Raw genomic sequence first — 16,197 nt, 5'->3', positions numbered from 1 at the left:
AGGGAGGAGATTGCAATTTACTGCCCATCGATCCTGAATTTGCTACAGAAGCACTGATCTCTAGCATATGTGCATGAGTAATCGCTTTATTTCTCACACAGATACCTCTAAATTTGGAAAAGTCCCCCCCCCGCCCCCTTACAATTATTCATAAAATAAAATACACATTTCCAGGAAAATCTCCTTCAGATTAACTATGCCAAGACTTTGGAATTTAAAACTAATATGCTGAACTAGCATCAACCAAGTATTTAAACCTGTTACCTAATAAACAATACTTCTTCCACAAGAAGTACCGATTTAGAATAAGCCAGTGCAAGTTGCAACCATGGAAATTCTGGTGAAATGAAGGAAAAGGAGTTCACAGAAAGGGTGGTGAAATGCAGGATGCCTAGCAAGGCTGCAAAATCTCCATAGAGATTTTGAAGATATACAAAACTCAGAGAGATGGGGCCCCGAGCAACCTGATCTCATTTGGAAATTGTAGCCTCGCTTTAAGCAGAAGTTTAAACAAGATCATTGTTTAATTGCATAACAATCTAAGGGATGCCCACAGGCACACAGGAATTATACCCACACCAAGTGTCTTATGTGCATGCTGCTTTTTCATCTTACAGAAGGAGAACAGAACACACCTGGATTCAGACATAAAATCTCTGTACCTGAGGTACGATAGACTGCACGGCTTGAAAAGGAAGCCACCCATCACTCAAGCTCACAGTTAATCTGAAAGAACTCTCACTGTTAAATAACAGCATTTATGTGTCCTGCATTAGCTGAGATGGAGTTAACTTTCCCCACAGCAGCCCCACAGTGCTGTGCTTTGTATTAGTGGCTGGAAAGGTGTTGATAACACACCAGTGTGCACTGGCACAGCATCAGCACCCTCTCTCCAACATTCCGCCTTCCCACACCAGCAGTAGGATCGGGATAGGCAAAATCTTGGGAAGGGACATACCCAGGACATCTGACTCACACTGACCAAAGAGATATTCCACACTATAAAATGTCAGGGATGTCTGCTGAGATAAAAGTTAACAAAAGGAGGAGGAAGAGAGGCATTCGTTATTTAAAGTGTTTGCCATCCAGAGCAACACCTACATGTTCTGAAGCCCTGCTTCCTGGGAAGTGTCTGGACATCACCTGATGATGGACAGTAGAGAATAAAACCTTTGTTTGCATGCATGCATGCAACATTTTGCTTTCACTTTAGTAAACTGCCTTTTCTCGACCTATGGATTGTTTTCCATCTTATTTTCTCTCCCCAGGCCAGCTGACAAGAGGGAATGATAGAGTGGCTTGGTGGCCACCTGGTGTGCAGCCAAGGTCAACCCACCAGAGTCCCAATAGCAGAGCTCCAGCCATGGTAATGAGAGCAGAAGCACCTGACCACCGGTGACAACAAAGTCAATCAACAAAAAATCCCACAAAAGTTTCATTCATTGCATCTTTTAAAAACAAACAGAAATAAAAGAAGTTATTTTAAAATTTTCATTCCAGTTATGAACCCACTCTGAATAATGAATGCCTGTTTTCTCTCAAGTGATTGTGCTATTCATGGTGCTAGTAAGCAAGCAACTCAGAGAAAATTCCTCCTGAACCCATACTATTTAACTCACTTTTAAATAATTTCCCAATGAGGTAAATGCAACCCAAATATTACAGCAGCAATGAGAGAAAAAAATAATCTGAATATTCTTTCATAAGCAAATCCAAAACTAAGAAAACTAAAATCACTTTCTCAGACAGACTGCTTGAGGTCTTCTATTCCTCAATCTCAGAAACATAGCTATAAAATACTATTAAAACAAGCTAAACTTAATGCAAGAAACTATTTCCCATAACCTTATTTAAAATTTTACACAAATGTCAAAAGAGAGTAAGTGCTCTACAAAATGTTCTGCTGACTTTAAAAAAAGAATCTGTAAAATTAGCACACATGAGCAGCAATTTCTCATGAATGTTAATACAGCCAAACTAAATCCAATAAACATGATGGAAGAAAAAAAAATTGCAAGCAACATAGTTATTGCTTATCTGGAAGAAAAGTAAGTTAGGATAAACAGGAATTTTATTTTCTTTTGGTGACACTGCAGCAGTACCACTCTCAAAGTCCCATCACCAATATCCAGTACAGTTTCAGTACTTCAATTGCTTTTTTAAATAAAGATAAGGTTATTTCCAAAAAACTGCCAAGAGTAGCTACTTTTCCATTTAAAGGATCCATAATGCTGTACATTTAACTGTGAGTGTCCCGAAATTATTTCTGCTGCACCCTCTTCCTCACTGCCTTGCATCCACTGTCGGAGTCTAGCACTCCTCACCACACCGGACTTTATTCTAATTACAAGTTCATGGAAGCAAAAAGCATCTCTAATATTTATTTGAAGGGTGCCTAGTACACACTTTCAGGCTGTGAGAAATTTGTTTTAATTACTCCATTACCAAACTGGGGAAAAAATTCCACCAGTTAACAAGAAACAGTGTAAGGTGATGATAGGAATTACCAGTTGATGGATACATATGCTATCTGTAGGTGGGTCTTCACCAAAAGAGAACATTAAGTGCAAGACACTCAAATAACTACAAACTATTCTGAGGACGTACATCAATATTAGAACTCCAACATCATTTCTTAGAAAGTTTTAAAGTATCTGAATCCAGATAATTAGCTGGCACAACGATGAAGAGAACAACTGACAGCCAATTCAGCAGTTCATACAGAAGATACAAGACTCTACATCTAAATTGAAATTTAAATACCTCTTTATTGTTCCTGGAAGATCCAAACTGAATGGAATTCGATAGGAGGATGCTAAAGTGTCATCCACAGCCTTGCTTATTTCCTGCAGCTCTATTAAAGAAACGCAGCCAAGTAAAGCAGCCAGTTCACAGTCCTGTGACTGAATAAGCCTATCTTGTTCTTCAATTTCTCTTCTTAGTTGTTGATCTTTTCCTTCTAATATGGCCAGTCTTGTTCGGAGATCTTCAATTTCTTTCTGCATAGAACAAAAACCAAAGTTTACTATGAACCCTATAAAAGAAATCCATTTGACCATAAGACAAAAAAATACAAGTGTCAAAATTAGCATGTATTAAATTTGTCCAATTTAGCAAACATTAGATGAGACATCCTCTTGCTGAGACACAAGAATTCTCATGTGGGTTGTACTCAGAAACTCTAGTGCTTCCAACAGTCTGAAACTCACCACCTCCATTTCAATACTTCAGGTTCCTCTTCCAACACCTACTGTCAGCCATCTTTTAAAATATATAGGTATTTACCAAGTTCACATGTTAAAAACTTCCACCAAAAAACCAAATGTCAGATCACCCATGGCAACAGAATCTTTTCTACAGGCAGGCAGCTGAAGTGATCAAACATCTATCCTGCAGAATACCCCTGCAATGGTTTGTCTAATGGTTCCAATCTGACATGAAGCACAGGATGCAAGCAGACAATCACTGACTATCTAACCAGCCCTTCTGATAATTAACAGTTCATTTTAATTAAAAGCTCAAAATCCTTCTCTTTACTTAAAATGGGCAGAACTTCAACCTCAGTTGCACTCATTTTTCTAGAAGTTCAAACTGAGTGCATTATGATATTGATGTTTCTTGCAAGAGCAAAATATAATTTTCAGAATCACAGAATTGTGGAACCATTAATGCTGGAAAAGAGCTCCAAGATCATTGTGTCCAACCCTTGACCAAACAGCACCTTGTCAAATAAACCACAGCACTAAATGCCATGTCAAGTCATTTCTTGACCATTTCTGGGGACGCTACCACCTCTCTGGGCAGCCTGCTCCAAAGCCTGACCACCCTTACAGTGAAGAAATTCTTCCTCCTGTCCAATCTTAGTCTCTCCTGGTACAGCTTGAGGCCATTTCCTCTTGTCCTGTCACTTGTTACCTGGGAGAACAGACCAACCTGGCTACATCCTCCTTTCAGGTAGAGAGTGATAAGGTCCCCTCTGAGCCTCCTTTTTTCCAGCCTAAACACTCCCAGCTCTCTCAGCTGCTCCTCATCAGACTTGTGCTCCAGACCCTTCACAAGCTTCACTGCCCTTTTCTGGATATGCTCCAGCACTTCAATGTCTTTCTTGCAGTGAGAAGCCCAAAAATAAAAAAAAGCTTCACAAATTTGTACATCATCCTTGCACAGGTTTTTCCTTGAAAACCCAACATATAGCTTGCAAGGAAGGAGCACTTCTTGAAGGAATCTGGGTAGCTGAGTTAAAGTTGTCATTGAATTGAATGCCATACTGGAGAATTTGATTCTATTCCTACATTTCTTGCTGTCTCTGTGAAACTTTGCAAGCCACTTAAACTATTATCTTCCCACATGGCCAAAGACTATGTTCATCTTTTCCATACAACCTGCAAGAGGTCTCTGACATGCTATCTATAGGCTCTCAATAGAAATCAAAGCTCAATTCCATGCTCTGACCACATTCAGTCCAACTAAAAATAAAAAACAAAAAGCCAGAAAGACAAAACTAAATCTTTAAGAAGTAAATAACTAGGCATTACAAAACTGATGTTAGAAACAACCATATGGCTTTTTATGGCAATTCACTTCTCCATTCTCCATCTGAGCAAATGGCAATAACACCCAAAATGGTGTTACAGAGATAAAATTAAGTGGGTTTGAATCACTAACATGCGATGTTGATTAATACTGCAAAAAGAGCCCACTCGCTAATTAATAAATTTGTATTCAAAAGAAGGTTTGAGTGGTACACAGTAAAAGGGGTCAAATACTGAGTAAGGAAGAAAAAAACCAGTATTCTGAATATCTGAAGTGACACTTCATCTATGTATGAGGTAGCAATCTAGGAGGAAAAAAAACCACGTACTTCAATATTACAGGCTCCTCTAAAACATACGTACTATGCACAGATAACAGACTTTGGCATTTCTTTGCTTTTTTAGAGCTTCGCTTTATAGCCTTAGCATTAAAATAAGGTTTTCAATGCAATTTCCATGAAGTTTAGTTCACTAATGCTCATTTTGTTAACAAATGTACTTTCAGGTTTGCTGCACTGTAACCAGCTTCCCAAGTATCACTTAAAACAAGAAGAAATGGTCCTGGCATGTTCAAAGGTTGACTAGCTCCAAAATTTCAACTTATAATAGTCCTGCACACCACTAGGTTCACCAATTATTTTCCTCCTCCTTTGGTCTTAGATACGGGAACAAGAGAATGGTGTGGCCCACGTTTCAACCCACAGAGGCATTTGTCCAGGACAAAGTTCAGCAGACCAAAAACATGAGTTTTGCTCCTTCCAGTCTCAAATTAGGCTTTTAGTGTGCACAAAGGACAATTCTGTCTCTGTGCTACTGGCTTGGGAATACTGCCAAAATCTTAATAGGCCCTACTTAATACAGAGACCTCCATATTCTGTGAAAACATAGTAATTACAATCATTGCAATAAGCAACATACATGGGAACAGAAAGGAAGATGAAGGGAATCTGGTTTTACAATCACACTTTTAGTACTGAAATGTACAACATAAATAGATACCAGAAGTACACAATCTGCATTCACAGAAAGAAAGCTGCTCTGCTCAGGAATAGTTCACAGGCATTCTTGGGAGCATGAAAATTTGAATCAGTAAATTGGAATTCTCCTGCATTCTTTTCCAGAAATGCAAAGAGGCCTTTAGCGTGCTCTTGGTCAGCCTCCAGGGACAGATAAAAAGGGCTTAAAATCTCAGCATGGAGCAGCAGATGATATTCATCTCACTAAACATAAACTGGAGTTTTACTTTGCAGATTTAAGTTTAAACTGAGATTTCCAACACGACAGCTAATCAGTACTGACTGTAAACCTCCAGCTTCACTTATGGACTGATGGTCTCAATGAAGCAGAGATTGTGGTAGAAACGGTAATACGGAAATTATAGATACAGCCACAGGTTTTCAAATCCCTGAAGACAAGTGCAGAACCAACAGAAGAGAAGACAAAAGAAAAAGTAAAGAAAAGTGGGGCTGAGGAAAATTTAAAAAAAAAAAAAAAGATTACTTCTGATCATGCAAGATTTTGGACAGGAGCAATCTTTAGTGGATGCTGGGTGCAACCACAGATCAGCCTTCCCCAGAACCTTGAATTCCTAGTAATTTTGATAAAATGCTAATAAATAGCATGCCTGCACAATGGTGTGGTTATTTTTTCCCTAGTATAACTACAGAAGAACAAAGATTCAGCTTGAGCAAGTGTAAAAATTAGCTGTTGAGGAGTCTTAAGTACAGCAGTTTTCAGTTCAAAATCTTGAGGTGGCTCTTGGATGTCTAGATTAAAATAGTTTTCTGCACACTGAATGCTGAACTACACTTTGTCTCCTCTTACATGTTGAAATAAACCTGAAGAATACAAAGGTGATGAATAGGATAAAAAAGACATTTCTTCACCTAAGTACAATTTTGCAATGACCACATAAGATGTTTTTTTCTATTTCTTTGTAAGTTTTTAATATATACAAATTTATGTGTGTACACATGCAGAGATTACTACACTAATGGATGCACCAAAGGGAAAAAAATATCACAAAAAATTATTTCAAGACCACAGAAAAAAAAAAGGAAAACTAAGTCTACTAGGTCTCTAAGGCACCACATTGCTGAGTGTGATAACCAAAGTTTAAAAGACACATAACGAGACAAGACATTGAGATTTTTGAAGGATGGTGAAAAGAAAGCTAAATTTTGCTTAAAAGGCTTGCAGACTTAAAATTGGACAAATGCCATCTTGAAACATTCCACTTGCCAAACTATCACATTGTGACATCACGTGTCAGTGTAAAGCTATTGTTAGCAAATGCTGGCTGCTCCGTGATGATTCCTTCATCCTTATGAAAAGCATCAACCATTTTTCAGGAATAAAAGCTGTTAATCATGTATTTATAATAAATTCTAACCAGAAACAGATGAAAACTTTTGTCTTAAAATAAAAACTTCTGAAGATCAGTGCAGTATTAAAACATCAAATTATAACAAAGAGCATGCTTAAAAAGATGATGAGGAAAGTTAAAACATGCACACAAGCCACCAAACCTTCCAGCTCTGCATCTCTGTAATGAGATTAACACAACTCCTGTGGCTGCCATCTCCAATCATCACTTAGATTATCGACTGGACTCCAGCCAAGGCTCTAATTACTACACAGAAGCAAAGTTGCTATTACAATAAATTTATTTAATTCTGTGTGACAGCTTACAAGGTTTTCCCCACACAGCACTGGTTCTTATACACCACTTTCCAGTTCTCTTACCTGTAACCGTTTCTTTTCTTGAAAAAGCTGGTTTCGTTTCGTGGCCGAAACCTGCATCCTCTCCTGGTAAGTTGATCTCAAAAGTCTATGCTCTTTTTCATGACAGAGACCGTTTTCTTCATGTCTAACCCTTTCAAAAAAACATCACAAAAGCTAAAAATTAGAGGTTTTCATGAGTTTCAGTGTCTCAAGGATTAAACAGATCAGAATGCTACATGTTACCTTCAGAGTCATAACACTCCACCACCAGAATGATTACATTTCAAACAGATACAGTTAGAGAACAAGAGATTTTTTTTCCTTGGCATATCTTCCTTTATTATCTCAAACATTTACACTGTTTTTACAACACGAAGAAGAAAGAAAATGGAAAGCTTGTATAGCTTCAGGCTTCCCCCAGCTTTATCATATTTCAGAAATTTATCCATCACTGCCTTGAAAGAGACAAAACTAAGGCATGCAGTTTCTATCAATACAGAGAAAAATCTCTTAGACAGAAGTTTAGAAACTTGCCAAAGCCATTTTTGCAGCTTCTGTCAGCTTTTGGAGACTACATTAGAGATCATCTGGAGTGTTTGCTCCACAATGCCAAATTCTACTTCTCTCTTGCACAGCGAGTTCTTTCAAAATCACAGTCAGTGGGCTTCCTCCCAGTCATCTGTACAACCCTCAGTTGTAAATCTTTCCATGACTGGACTCCAAGGTAATCAGCACATTATGTTAAGTATCAATTCCATAATCAGACTCTCAAAATGCACCTGCAAACAATGCAAATCCATTTTGCCTTCCATGTTCCCCCCTAAGGGCATGTGCGCTTGCAAGGGCAATTGCATTTCTGCGTTCATCTCTAGAGACAAGTGCATGCATCTCCACAAAAGGAGTACAGATTCATTCCAGTATCTTGTTTAAAAAACTCTGTGTCTCAAACAGAGTGGTTTTGAGGCATGATTTCCCACTGCAGTCTTGCAAAGCAAATACATCCATGCCACATACAAAACATGCATTGTGAGTCTGGTTTAAGCATGATTAATCACACAATTATGATCTCCATACACAGGTGTTTAACAAGTGTGTCGAACCAGAGGTTTTCATCTATTCTGCAGGACCATCAAAAGACAAACACTTTACTCCCTTCTCTGTGAGCTGCAGAATTTACTGAAAAAGCAAAATAAAGCCTTGGTACTAACATAGGTATCATTAAGCAAGATAGACATAATCACAAGTGTAACTGCATTTCTGTATTAACAGCATGCATCAAAGAGACATCCCTATTATGATGTGCTAGGCCATCACTGTGCCTTACAATCGTTACAGGTGCCTGTGGATCCAACCAACCACACTTCCCAGCAGCTCTGATGATACCTTCTTCAAGCTGGAGCTGCATCATTCCTAGAGAGGTATGTAATAAATTTCCAAGTGGCTGATCGAAATTTAGAAAAAATTTGATTATAAACATAACTTATTTTCAGAACCTTCTTGGAAATTCAATGTGTACTGTCTAATTGGGGCTGGTGGAAGAGAAACAAGATCTCTCTAATCTCACCAAACCTGACTGATTACACAACCACAGCATTTGTTGCTCCTAAGCTAAACATATCCAAACTGGGTTCCCACCACATGTCCCCAATATCCTGTGTCAACATCAAATGCAGTCACTTAGAAACTCATCTCATAATTTAATCAAGTAAAATAAAACTGTGGCATGAATTTCAGCTTCATCTCCTAAATAAGCTGCCATACACACTTTTCATTTTAGAATATTGCAAAAAGATGAGATTGACTAAACTACAGGAAAATTGCAATGATCTGGTCTTTTGAAGCTAGTCTGATCATCTTTTTAATCTTCCAGGTGAAAAAAGAAGTCTTCTTGGGTATATTTTTTTTTGGTTCCAATTCAAAATGAAAACAAAAACTGAAGCCTACAAGTTTTCCTTGAAGAAGCAGTTATGTTTTCCACCATACTATCTAAAAATACTGTTGTAACAGAAAGGACTTAAACCCCTGTACAGAAGACAAAAGGTACTCTTGCTGTATCAACAAGTCAGACCACAGACAAAGCAGTGTAAAAGGCTACAATAATCAAGCAAGCAAAATAAAAGGATGTCACAACAACAGTATTCAAACTTAAGCTCAAAGAAAGGAGTGTGCACAAGACAAAAAAGGGAAGAGGCTATCCATCTGACCCTGAAGAATGGCACTGCTCCAACCTGTGCAAAGAGAAGAGTTACAGATCTAATCATCCAAAGAACAGGAACACTTTCATAAATATGTTATAACATCTATATTATATATACATTATATAAGATAAAAATAAGCAAACTGTACCTGAGAGATGCTTTAGTGACTCAGTTTCTATGACAAAGAAGACAACACTACCTCTAATGCCAAAATCATTATTACAAATTAATGCATAGAGCAAACACATCTTAATGAATGGTGTATTCTTATCTTTAAGGAATGGTTAAATAGCCTCTTAGAGCTTCAGAATGTAGAAGAAAACAGCTCTGAAGGAGTGCAGTTTGTTTTAAGCCTCACTTATTACTAGATGCTATAAATAGAGGCTAAAAATACCTTCAAATTCTTCAATTTCACCAAAAAATCATTATCTGTACTTATTTTATCTAATTTTCATGTCTATCAAAAATTACACCCAAATGTATTGGCTAGCACACTGCAGCCTTTATATGAACAAGCTGCCAGAAAACAAAAGGCTTCTCTTCTTTCATTTGTGCTATTGCATTTGAGAATAGCTTTCAATACCTATAAAGTATTCTCTTCTAACAGTAACTAGGAGCATGGAGGAAGACAGACCAAGAAACAGAGACTATTTCTTTTTCCTAAGATAACTACCCCTCTTGGGCCATCCAATGCATCTTGCATTCCCCCCATCTTTGAAGTCATCCCTTCAAGACAAGGTTTAGAATTTATTTTTGTGGCTTTGTACAGTGCTGAGCTCAATATTGCTGCTATCTAAGAAGCAGCACACAAAAGGAAGCTCCCAAAGATCTATTCATATCAAAAAATAATCTGGTTTTTACTTTATATTTAAATATCCTTTCATTGCCTGAAAGGGAGCATCAGAATTAACTCCACAGGGAAGCGTTGCTCAAGCTGCGTTGCTGTTGTGTGCTCAAGCTGCTGTGTCAAGGATTCAATCCCATTCCCACTCAACATCAATGAGAAACATTCTATTTAATTCACCAGTTCATCATGATCAATGTTTTTCAGGGGAATTCTAAAAGAACTGTAGAAATAAAAAAAGGGGGGCAGGGTGGGATTTTCACAGACAAGCTCCATATTGATACGTTAGGCAGTCATTAAAACCCTTTATCAAAATTATTCATAAGTTGCATTCCTCATTTTGAGAAAAAGAGAAGCATCATTTTACACAATCACAAATCAACAAACTTACCGATGATCAGCAGCCCAGCGCAATGTTGCCTGAACTTGGGTCATGAATCTATCCAAAAAACTGCTGACTGAAGGCTGCCTTGAAGGAAGCTGAAATTTTAAAGAATTTTTCTCCTTCTCCAGTTCTTCCAGTTTCCGTCTAAATTTATCAGCTAGAAATTAAATTTAGAAAAAAAAAAAAAGTTAAACAGTGACAAAAGCGTCCTGTTTTACCTGGGAGAAAAAAAAAAGTCTCTCAACAAAAAGTAAAATCCACCTCTCTGAGGGTTTTTCTTCCTCTTTTCATAAAATATATCAATCTGTTCTGCTCAAGGACAAATTAACAAGACTAGAATGTAAAACATCAAATAACCAAGATGCCAAGCTACTTTTTTCTACAAGGACAAAACTGCAGGCTTCCCAGCACTTTTTGCATTTCATAGGGCTCCAAAGAATTAGCTCAAAGTTATCACCCATGCTCTTCCTAAGTAATGGCTGAGAATTAAATTCTAGGAAAAGTGCTACTCTTGGCTGCTTCAGCTTGTCTTAAAACTTAGATAGCAGTTACACATTTAAATTTTGACTTTATAAAAAATTTGTACTGTTAATAGAACTGAAGAATCACACATGACATAGCAGTATACTTCAGCAGAAAATGCACGTGCAATTATAGCAGTTAAACAATTATCACATTCCAGGCTCTCCTGAATCACGCTCAGTTTATTATCCAAAACAAAAAAGATTTACCTTCAACTTTAAATAAAAATAACACTAGTCCCCAAGAGATTGCTTTGATTCTACCATAACCCTACACGTTTCTTTGACTAACCACTTCTCTATGTAAGTTACTTATTTGTTTTCTGTCCCTGTGTAGAAAACAAAGGAATATCATTCCAACTACTAATTATTAAGTCCAGTACGTGTATCTTCTATTGTGCCACTATACCAACAAAATCACATACATGACAGATAACAAGCCTGCCAGTCCAAGGCAGAACACCTTTGATGATACATTAGTCAAATTAGAGAGTTTTGAGTTAACCCACAAGTGGAAAACCTTTACAGTTCAGTACTTTGCTCGTGACCTCACTGCCTACAATTGTGTGCGATTAGCAATCCTTTCCACATTTTCAATATGCTACTATCAGAATAGCATCCATCTGTGCATGCTTTTTATTGCTGATTTTCTTTCTTTATCCTCTGAGGGGATTTAAGATGATAAATTGCTTACATTTGCTGGTTTAGCGAAATGATGCATTTTTACAATAATCTATCATTAGTATTGATCTCCATTCTGCTTCTGTGCCAATGGTGTAGAATAAAGACAGAGACCTTACTAATAAGACTAGATCTTTTTCCTGTCCCAGCACACTGTTCCAGGGTAAACTCACTATGGTGTTATCATTTGGCTGCAAAATGTCAGAAAGCCCTTGCTGAAATGAGCACCCTACCCCACACGTACCCATGTGCATACCAATGTCCTGCAAAGCAGCGGAGGTGAACCGCATCTGTGACGCATTTCTCAGGGGCCACAGCTAAGTCGATTCACCCTATCCCTATCACCCCACTGAAACTGAAATTTGAGCTGAGATTCCCAACCAGAAAAACACATCAGCACTTGCATGCTAATATGCCACTTGGCATTTCAAACTCAGCCATCAAAAATACCACTGTTACAAACAGAATAGTAAGGGTTGGAAGGGTTGGATTGTGACCAGTGACCACTGAACGCCAAACCACATGGAAACACTTCCTTTTACTCACAATCCTTCACCACTGGGCTTGCTGGGAGTTGTGGCAACCCTCTACAGCCATGTAACAATGTCATCATTGTTCTTCGACATAATTATGCTTAACTGTGTTTGTGCGTCCAGTTGTTTAATCGTTCTACTCCTCCTGGCCCTAGAAACAGGCTATTTTGGGAAGGAAAACAGATGAGGGGATCCACATGCCAATTCCTTCTCTCTCTCTCTCATTAGGTCTTGGCTGCATCCTGCTTTATATATTCCAATCTATGCCGTATTCAATTAGTTTTTACTAACAGACGTTTCTAAATAATTTGTTCCACTGGCATCTAATACTGTCCCTGCTCAGCTCTGTGGGGTCCCGTGTGCACCCACAGGCGCACGAGTGGGTTCAGTAATACAGTCGGTAGCAAGGAGTCCAGAAGGACACCTGCGTGCATTCCGGCAGGAGCACTCATTGCTCCCACACCGCCTAAGGGCGCAGAGGGGCAAATACAAACACGATTCCAAAGCTCACAGTTTCATCCAGGGGCAGGGAAAAGGCGGGACTAGGGAACGGGGGCCAATGGGGAAGCTCTGGGGGAGTGACAAGGGGGGGTCAAGGCTGACAGCCAACTGGAGAAGCCAAACTGGGATAGATTAACACAACAGAACAAGCATCCTGGGAGAAGCCTTTCTGGTCACCCTGACCTAAACCTTCTTGTCGTACTAGGGACTTGTCCTACTGAAAACTCTCTGTCCCTTATAATGTATGTTCACCAGCCACCATAGGCATCTTAAAAGTAATATGGCTGGTCATATCCACTTATCTCTCTGCACTAAATTATTTTCTATCCATTTATCTTTTCAGCATCACAGTTACAGGTTATGTCTTAAGAGACTCCAGCACCACTGAGCTGAACACTGCAGCACTCAGCTTCTAGAATCCTCTCCTGGAAAGGGGACCTCTGCCATTTGGCCTGGCTGATATCTTCAGTGCATGGAGAGACCCAAGAACCTCAGTGCTAGCTGAGCAGGGAACCATGCAAATAAGGCTCATCTCAATCCAGTTTTCAGTGCTGCAGCTCAAGAGAAATCTGGATCACGCACAAGTAATGGAAATGATCAGAAGTCTAGCCAACAGGATGTGAAAGAAGGCAATAAGCAGGGTTCCTCATACTAGCAGAGATAAAGACTGACGTAACTTCTAGTACTACTACAAGCCAGCAGGCTGCAAAGAAAGCAGTAATAAAATGCTCCCTTAGAACTTGAGTCCTCAGTAACAAACCTGAGTTGCAGCAAACAATATGAGAAAAAAAAAACATTAGATATAGTGAAGCACTAAATCTAACTGCCAGGGTTAGACAGGAAATCTCCACCCGTGTTGGTTTTCAGGTCAGACAGACATCTCTCAGGAATAGCTCTAGCAGAGTTTTAAGGTTGAGGCCAGAAAAACCAAATGCATTCTCTTGTTTTAACAATGAACAGTGCCAGATTCTGCACCTGGGATGGGGCAACCCTGGATGTATGGACAGACTGGGGAATGAGACACTGGAAAGCAGCACCATGGAAAGGGACTTGGGGGTCCTGGTCGATGGCAAGTTGAACATGAGCCAGCAGTGCCCTGGCAGCCAGGAGGGCCAACCCTGTCCTGGGGGGCATCAGGCTCAGCATTGCCAGCTGGGCAAGGGAGGGGACTGTCCTGCTCTGCTCTGCACTGGGGCAGCCTCACCTCGAGTGCTGGGGCAGTTTTGGGCAAAACAATATAAGAATGATATGAAACTGTTAGAGAATGTCCAAAGGAGGGCACTGAAGACGGTGAAGGCCCTTGAGGGGAAGCCGTATGAGGAGCAGCTGAGGGCACTTGTTCTGTTCAGCCTGGAGGAGACTGAGGGGAGACCTCATTGCAGTTACAGCTTCCTCATGAGAGGAAGAGGAGGGGCAGACACTGATCTCTTCTCTGGGGTGACCAGGGACAGGATCTGAGGGAATGGCCTGAAGTTGTGTCAGGGAAGGTTTAGGTCGGATATTAGGAAAAGGTTCTTCACAGAGAGGGTGGCTGGGCACTGAAATGGGCTCCCCAAGGAAGCTATCATGGCACTAATTCTGACAGAGTTCAAGAAGTGTTTGGACAATGCTCTCAGGCACCTCATGTGATTCTTTGGGCTGTCCTGTGCAGGGCCAGGAGATGGACTTTGGTGATCCTTTATTCCAACTCAGAATATTCTGTGTGATTCTGCGTGATCTCTTCCACCATATTTTCTAGGATTTTTCAGCCAAGAAGCAGACACAGAAGGCCTTTGCTATTGCTAAGTCATCAGACTCACACCACTTTCTTTTACTTTCATTTTAGTCTTTTAAGCATGTTATTCCAACACAGAAAAGACATTCACAGAATCCAAGAACTCACTGATAGACTGGGACACCAAGAGAAACCACGTGCACTCAGATATCTCCATCACAAAGAAAGGCTTAATACTTTCTCTCTCCCATACTTCATTTCAAAATAAGTTACTTCATGCACAGCTTACATGCCAAAAGCAACCCCCCCCCCCATTTAATGAAGTTCTTAAATGACCAAACTTTCATGTAATCAATACATACTGTTTTACAGAAGCATTTAAAATTAGGCCTAATTTTCTTTATCAGCCTTTTATTCCACTGTATTCTGGTGCCAGTTTGCTGCCTTGCAGAGTCCTACGGATACCCTAGACAAAGCTCCTACTTCAGACCAAACAGTAAAAGTTAACTCTTAAATTACCCTTCATTGCAATCCATTACTGTGCAATCCACTACTGCCCGCGTACTTCAGACATCCCACTCACTTCAAAGCCAACCCAGAGTACAGTCCTGGAAGATGCTGACTAACTGCTGTTCTCAATTAAACAAGCAGCAGTCAGAAAACAGTAGTGTCTCCAAAGATCATGCTTTGTGATAGCTTTGTGAAAAGGAAGCAATTTCCATAATTTCTAATTGACCATGTGAGAACATCTGGCTACCTCTCTCCTTTTTACGTACTCTAAACATTGGTTTTATTCCTCCGAAGAAAAGGTTCACTTTATCAGAACTACTTATCACTATTTAAAAAACATTTATGAAAATCATTTCACTAAGGAGAGAACCTCATTTGCTATGTACTGCATATATTTATGTTTATTTATATCTGTGATAATAAGTGGGAAGATAATCATGCTATTCTACAAATTGCTGGACATTAAAAAAATGTTTCTTCAACTAGTTCAACTAGGGAAGGTCATTTGATCTTGCTCCACAGTTCAGTAAACAACATCTTCCCTTTCGCCCTTGCATCCCCCCAAAATCTGAAGGCCCTAAAAGAGGATTTGTGTAGGATTTATAAGCATAAATCACACACTGCAGCTCTAAAATAATTTTTCTTGCCTACTAGATACTTCCAGAGACACGTAATCTCCCCGCCATTTGCCTTCTTAAAAACTTTAAGGGTCCAAGATCACTGAAGTGTCTTATATGCTCAGCACCAAAGACAGTTATGAAGATCTGAACCAGGTTTAGATCCAAAGACCACTCTAGCAGCCTGTATCCAAAACCACACACAGTAACAGGACTTTAGAGAGGAGATTAAGAACCAGGGTGCAAAGTGCCCCCTCTTTCTGTTCCTGAATCTCTAATGTCTGTCAGCTAAAAGACTTCCTGTGCAAGATACTACTCTTAGATCTCTTCGCTTCTTTAAGTGAGGGAAGAAATAAAATCACCAACTGGTGGACATCTATCCACCAGAAATTTCTCTCTTCTAAGGCTATCTATGCTTTTGGTCTCTAAAACACACT

At 39.4% G+C, this 16,197-nt stretch overlaps 1 protein-coding gene across 1 annotated transcript in view; it reads right to left on the bottom strand.

Annotated features, from left to right (window-relative positions):
* Positions 1-16,197, bottom strand: part of DISC1 (DISC1 scaffold protein) — a 191,732-nt gene that overhangs the window by 124,654 nt on the left and 50,881 nt on the right. The window contains 3 exon segments of the mRNA XM_069010268.1: positions 2,764-2,999; positions 7,278-7,407; positions 10,690-10,840. Of these exon segments, the coding sequence (XP_068866369.1) occupies positions 2,764-2,999; positions 7,278-7,407; positions 10,690-10,840 (517 nt within the window).

Source organism: Aphelocoma coerulescens, chromosome 3 (genome assembly GCF_041296385.1).
Source record: "Aphelocoma coerulescens isolate FSJ_1873_10779 chromosome 3, UR_Acoe_1.0, whole genome shotgun sequence".
Classification (NCBI taxonomy): domain Eukaryota; kingdom Metazoa; phylum Chordata; class Aves; order Passeriformes; family Corvidae; genus Aphelocoma; species Aphelocoma coerulescens.
The sequence above is the reverse complement of the archived record's forward strand: the minus strand, read 5'-3'. Positions and strand labels throughout refer to the sequence as shown.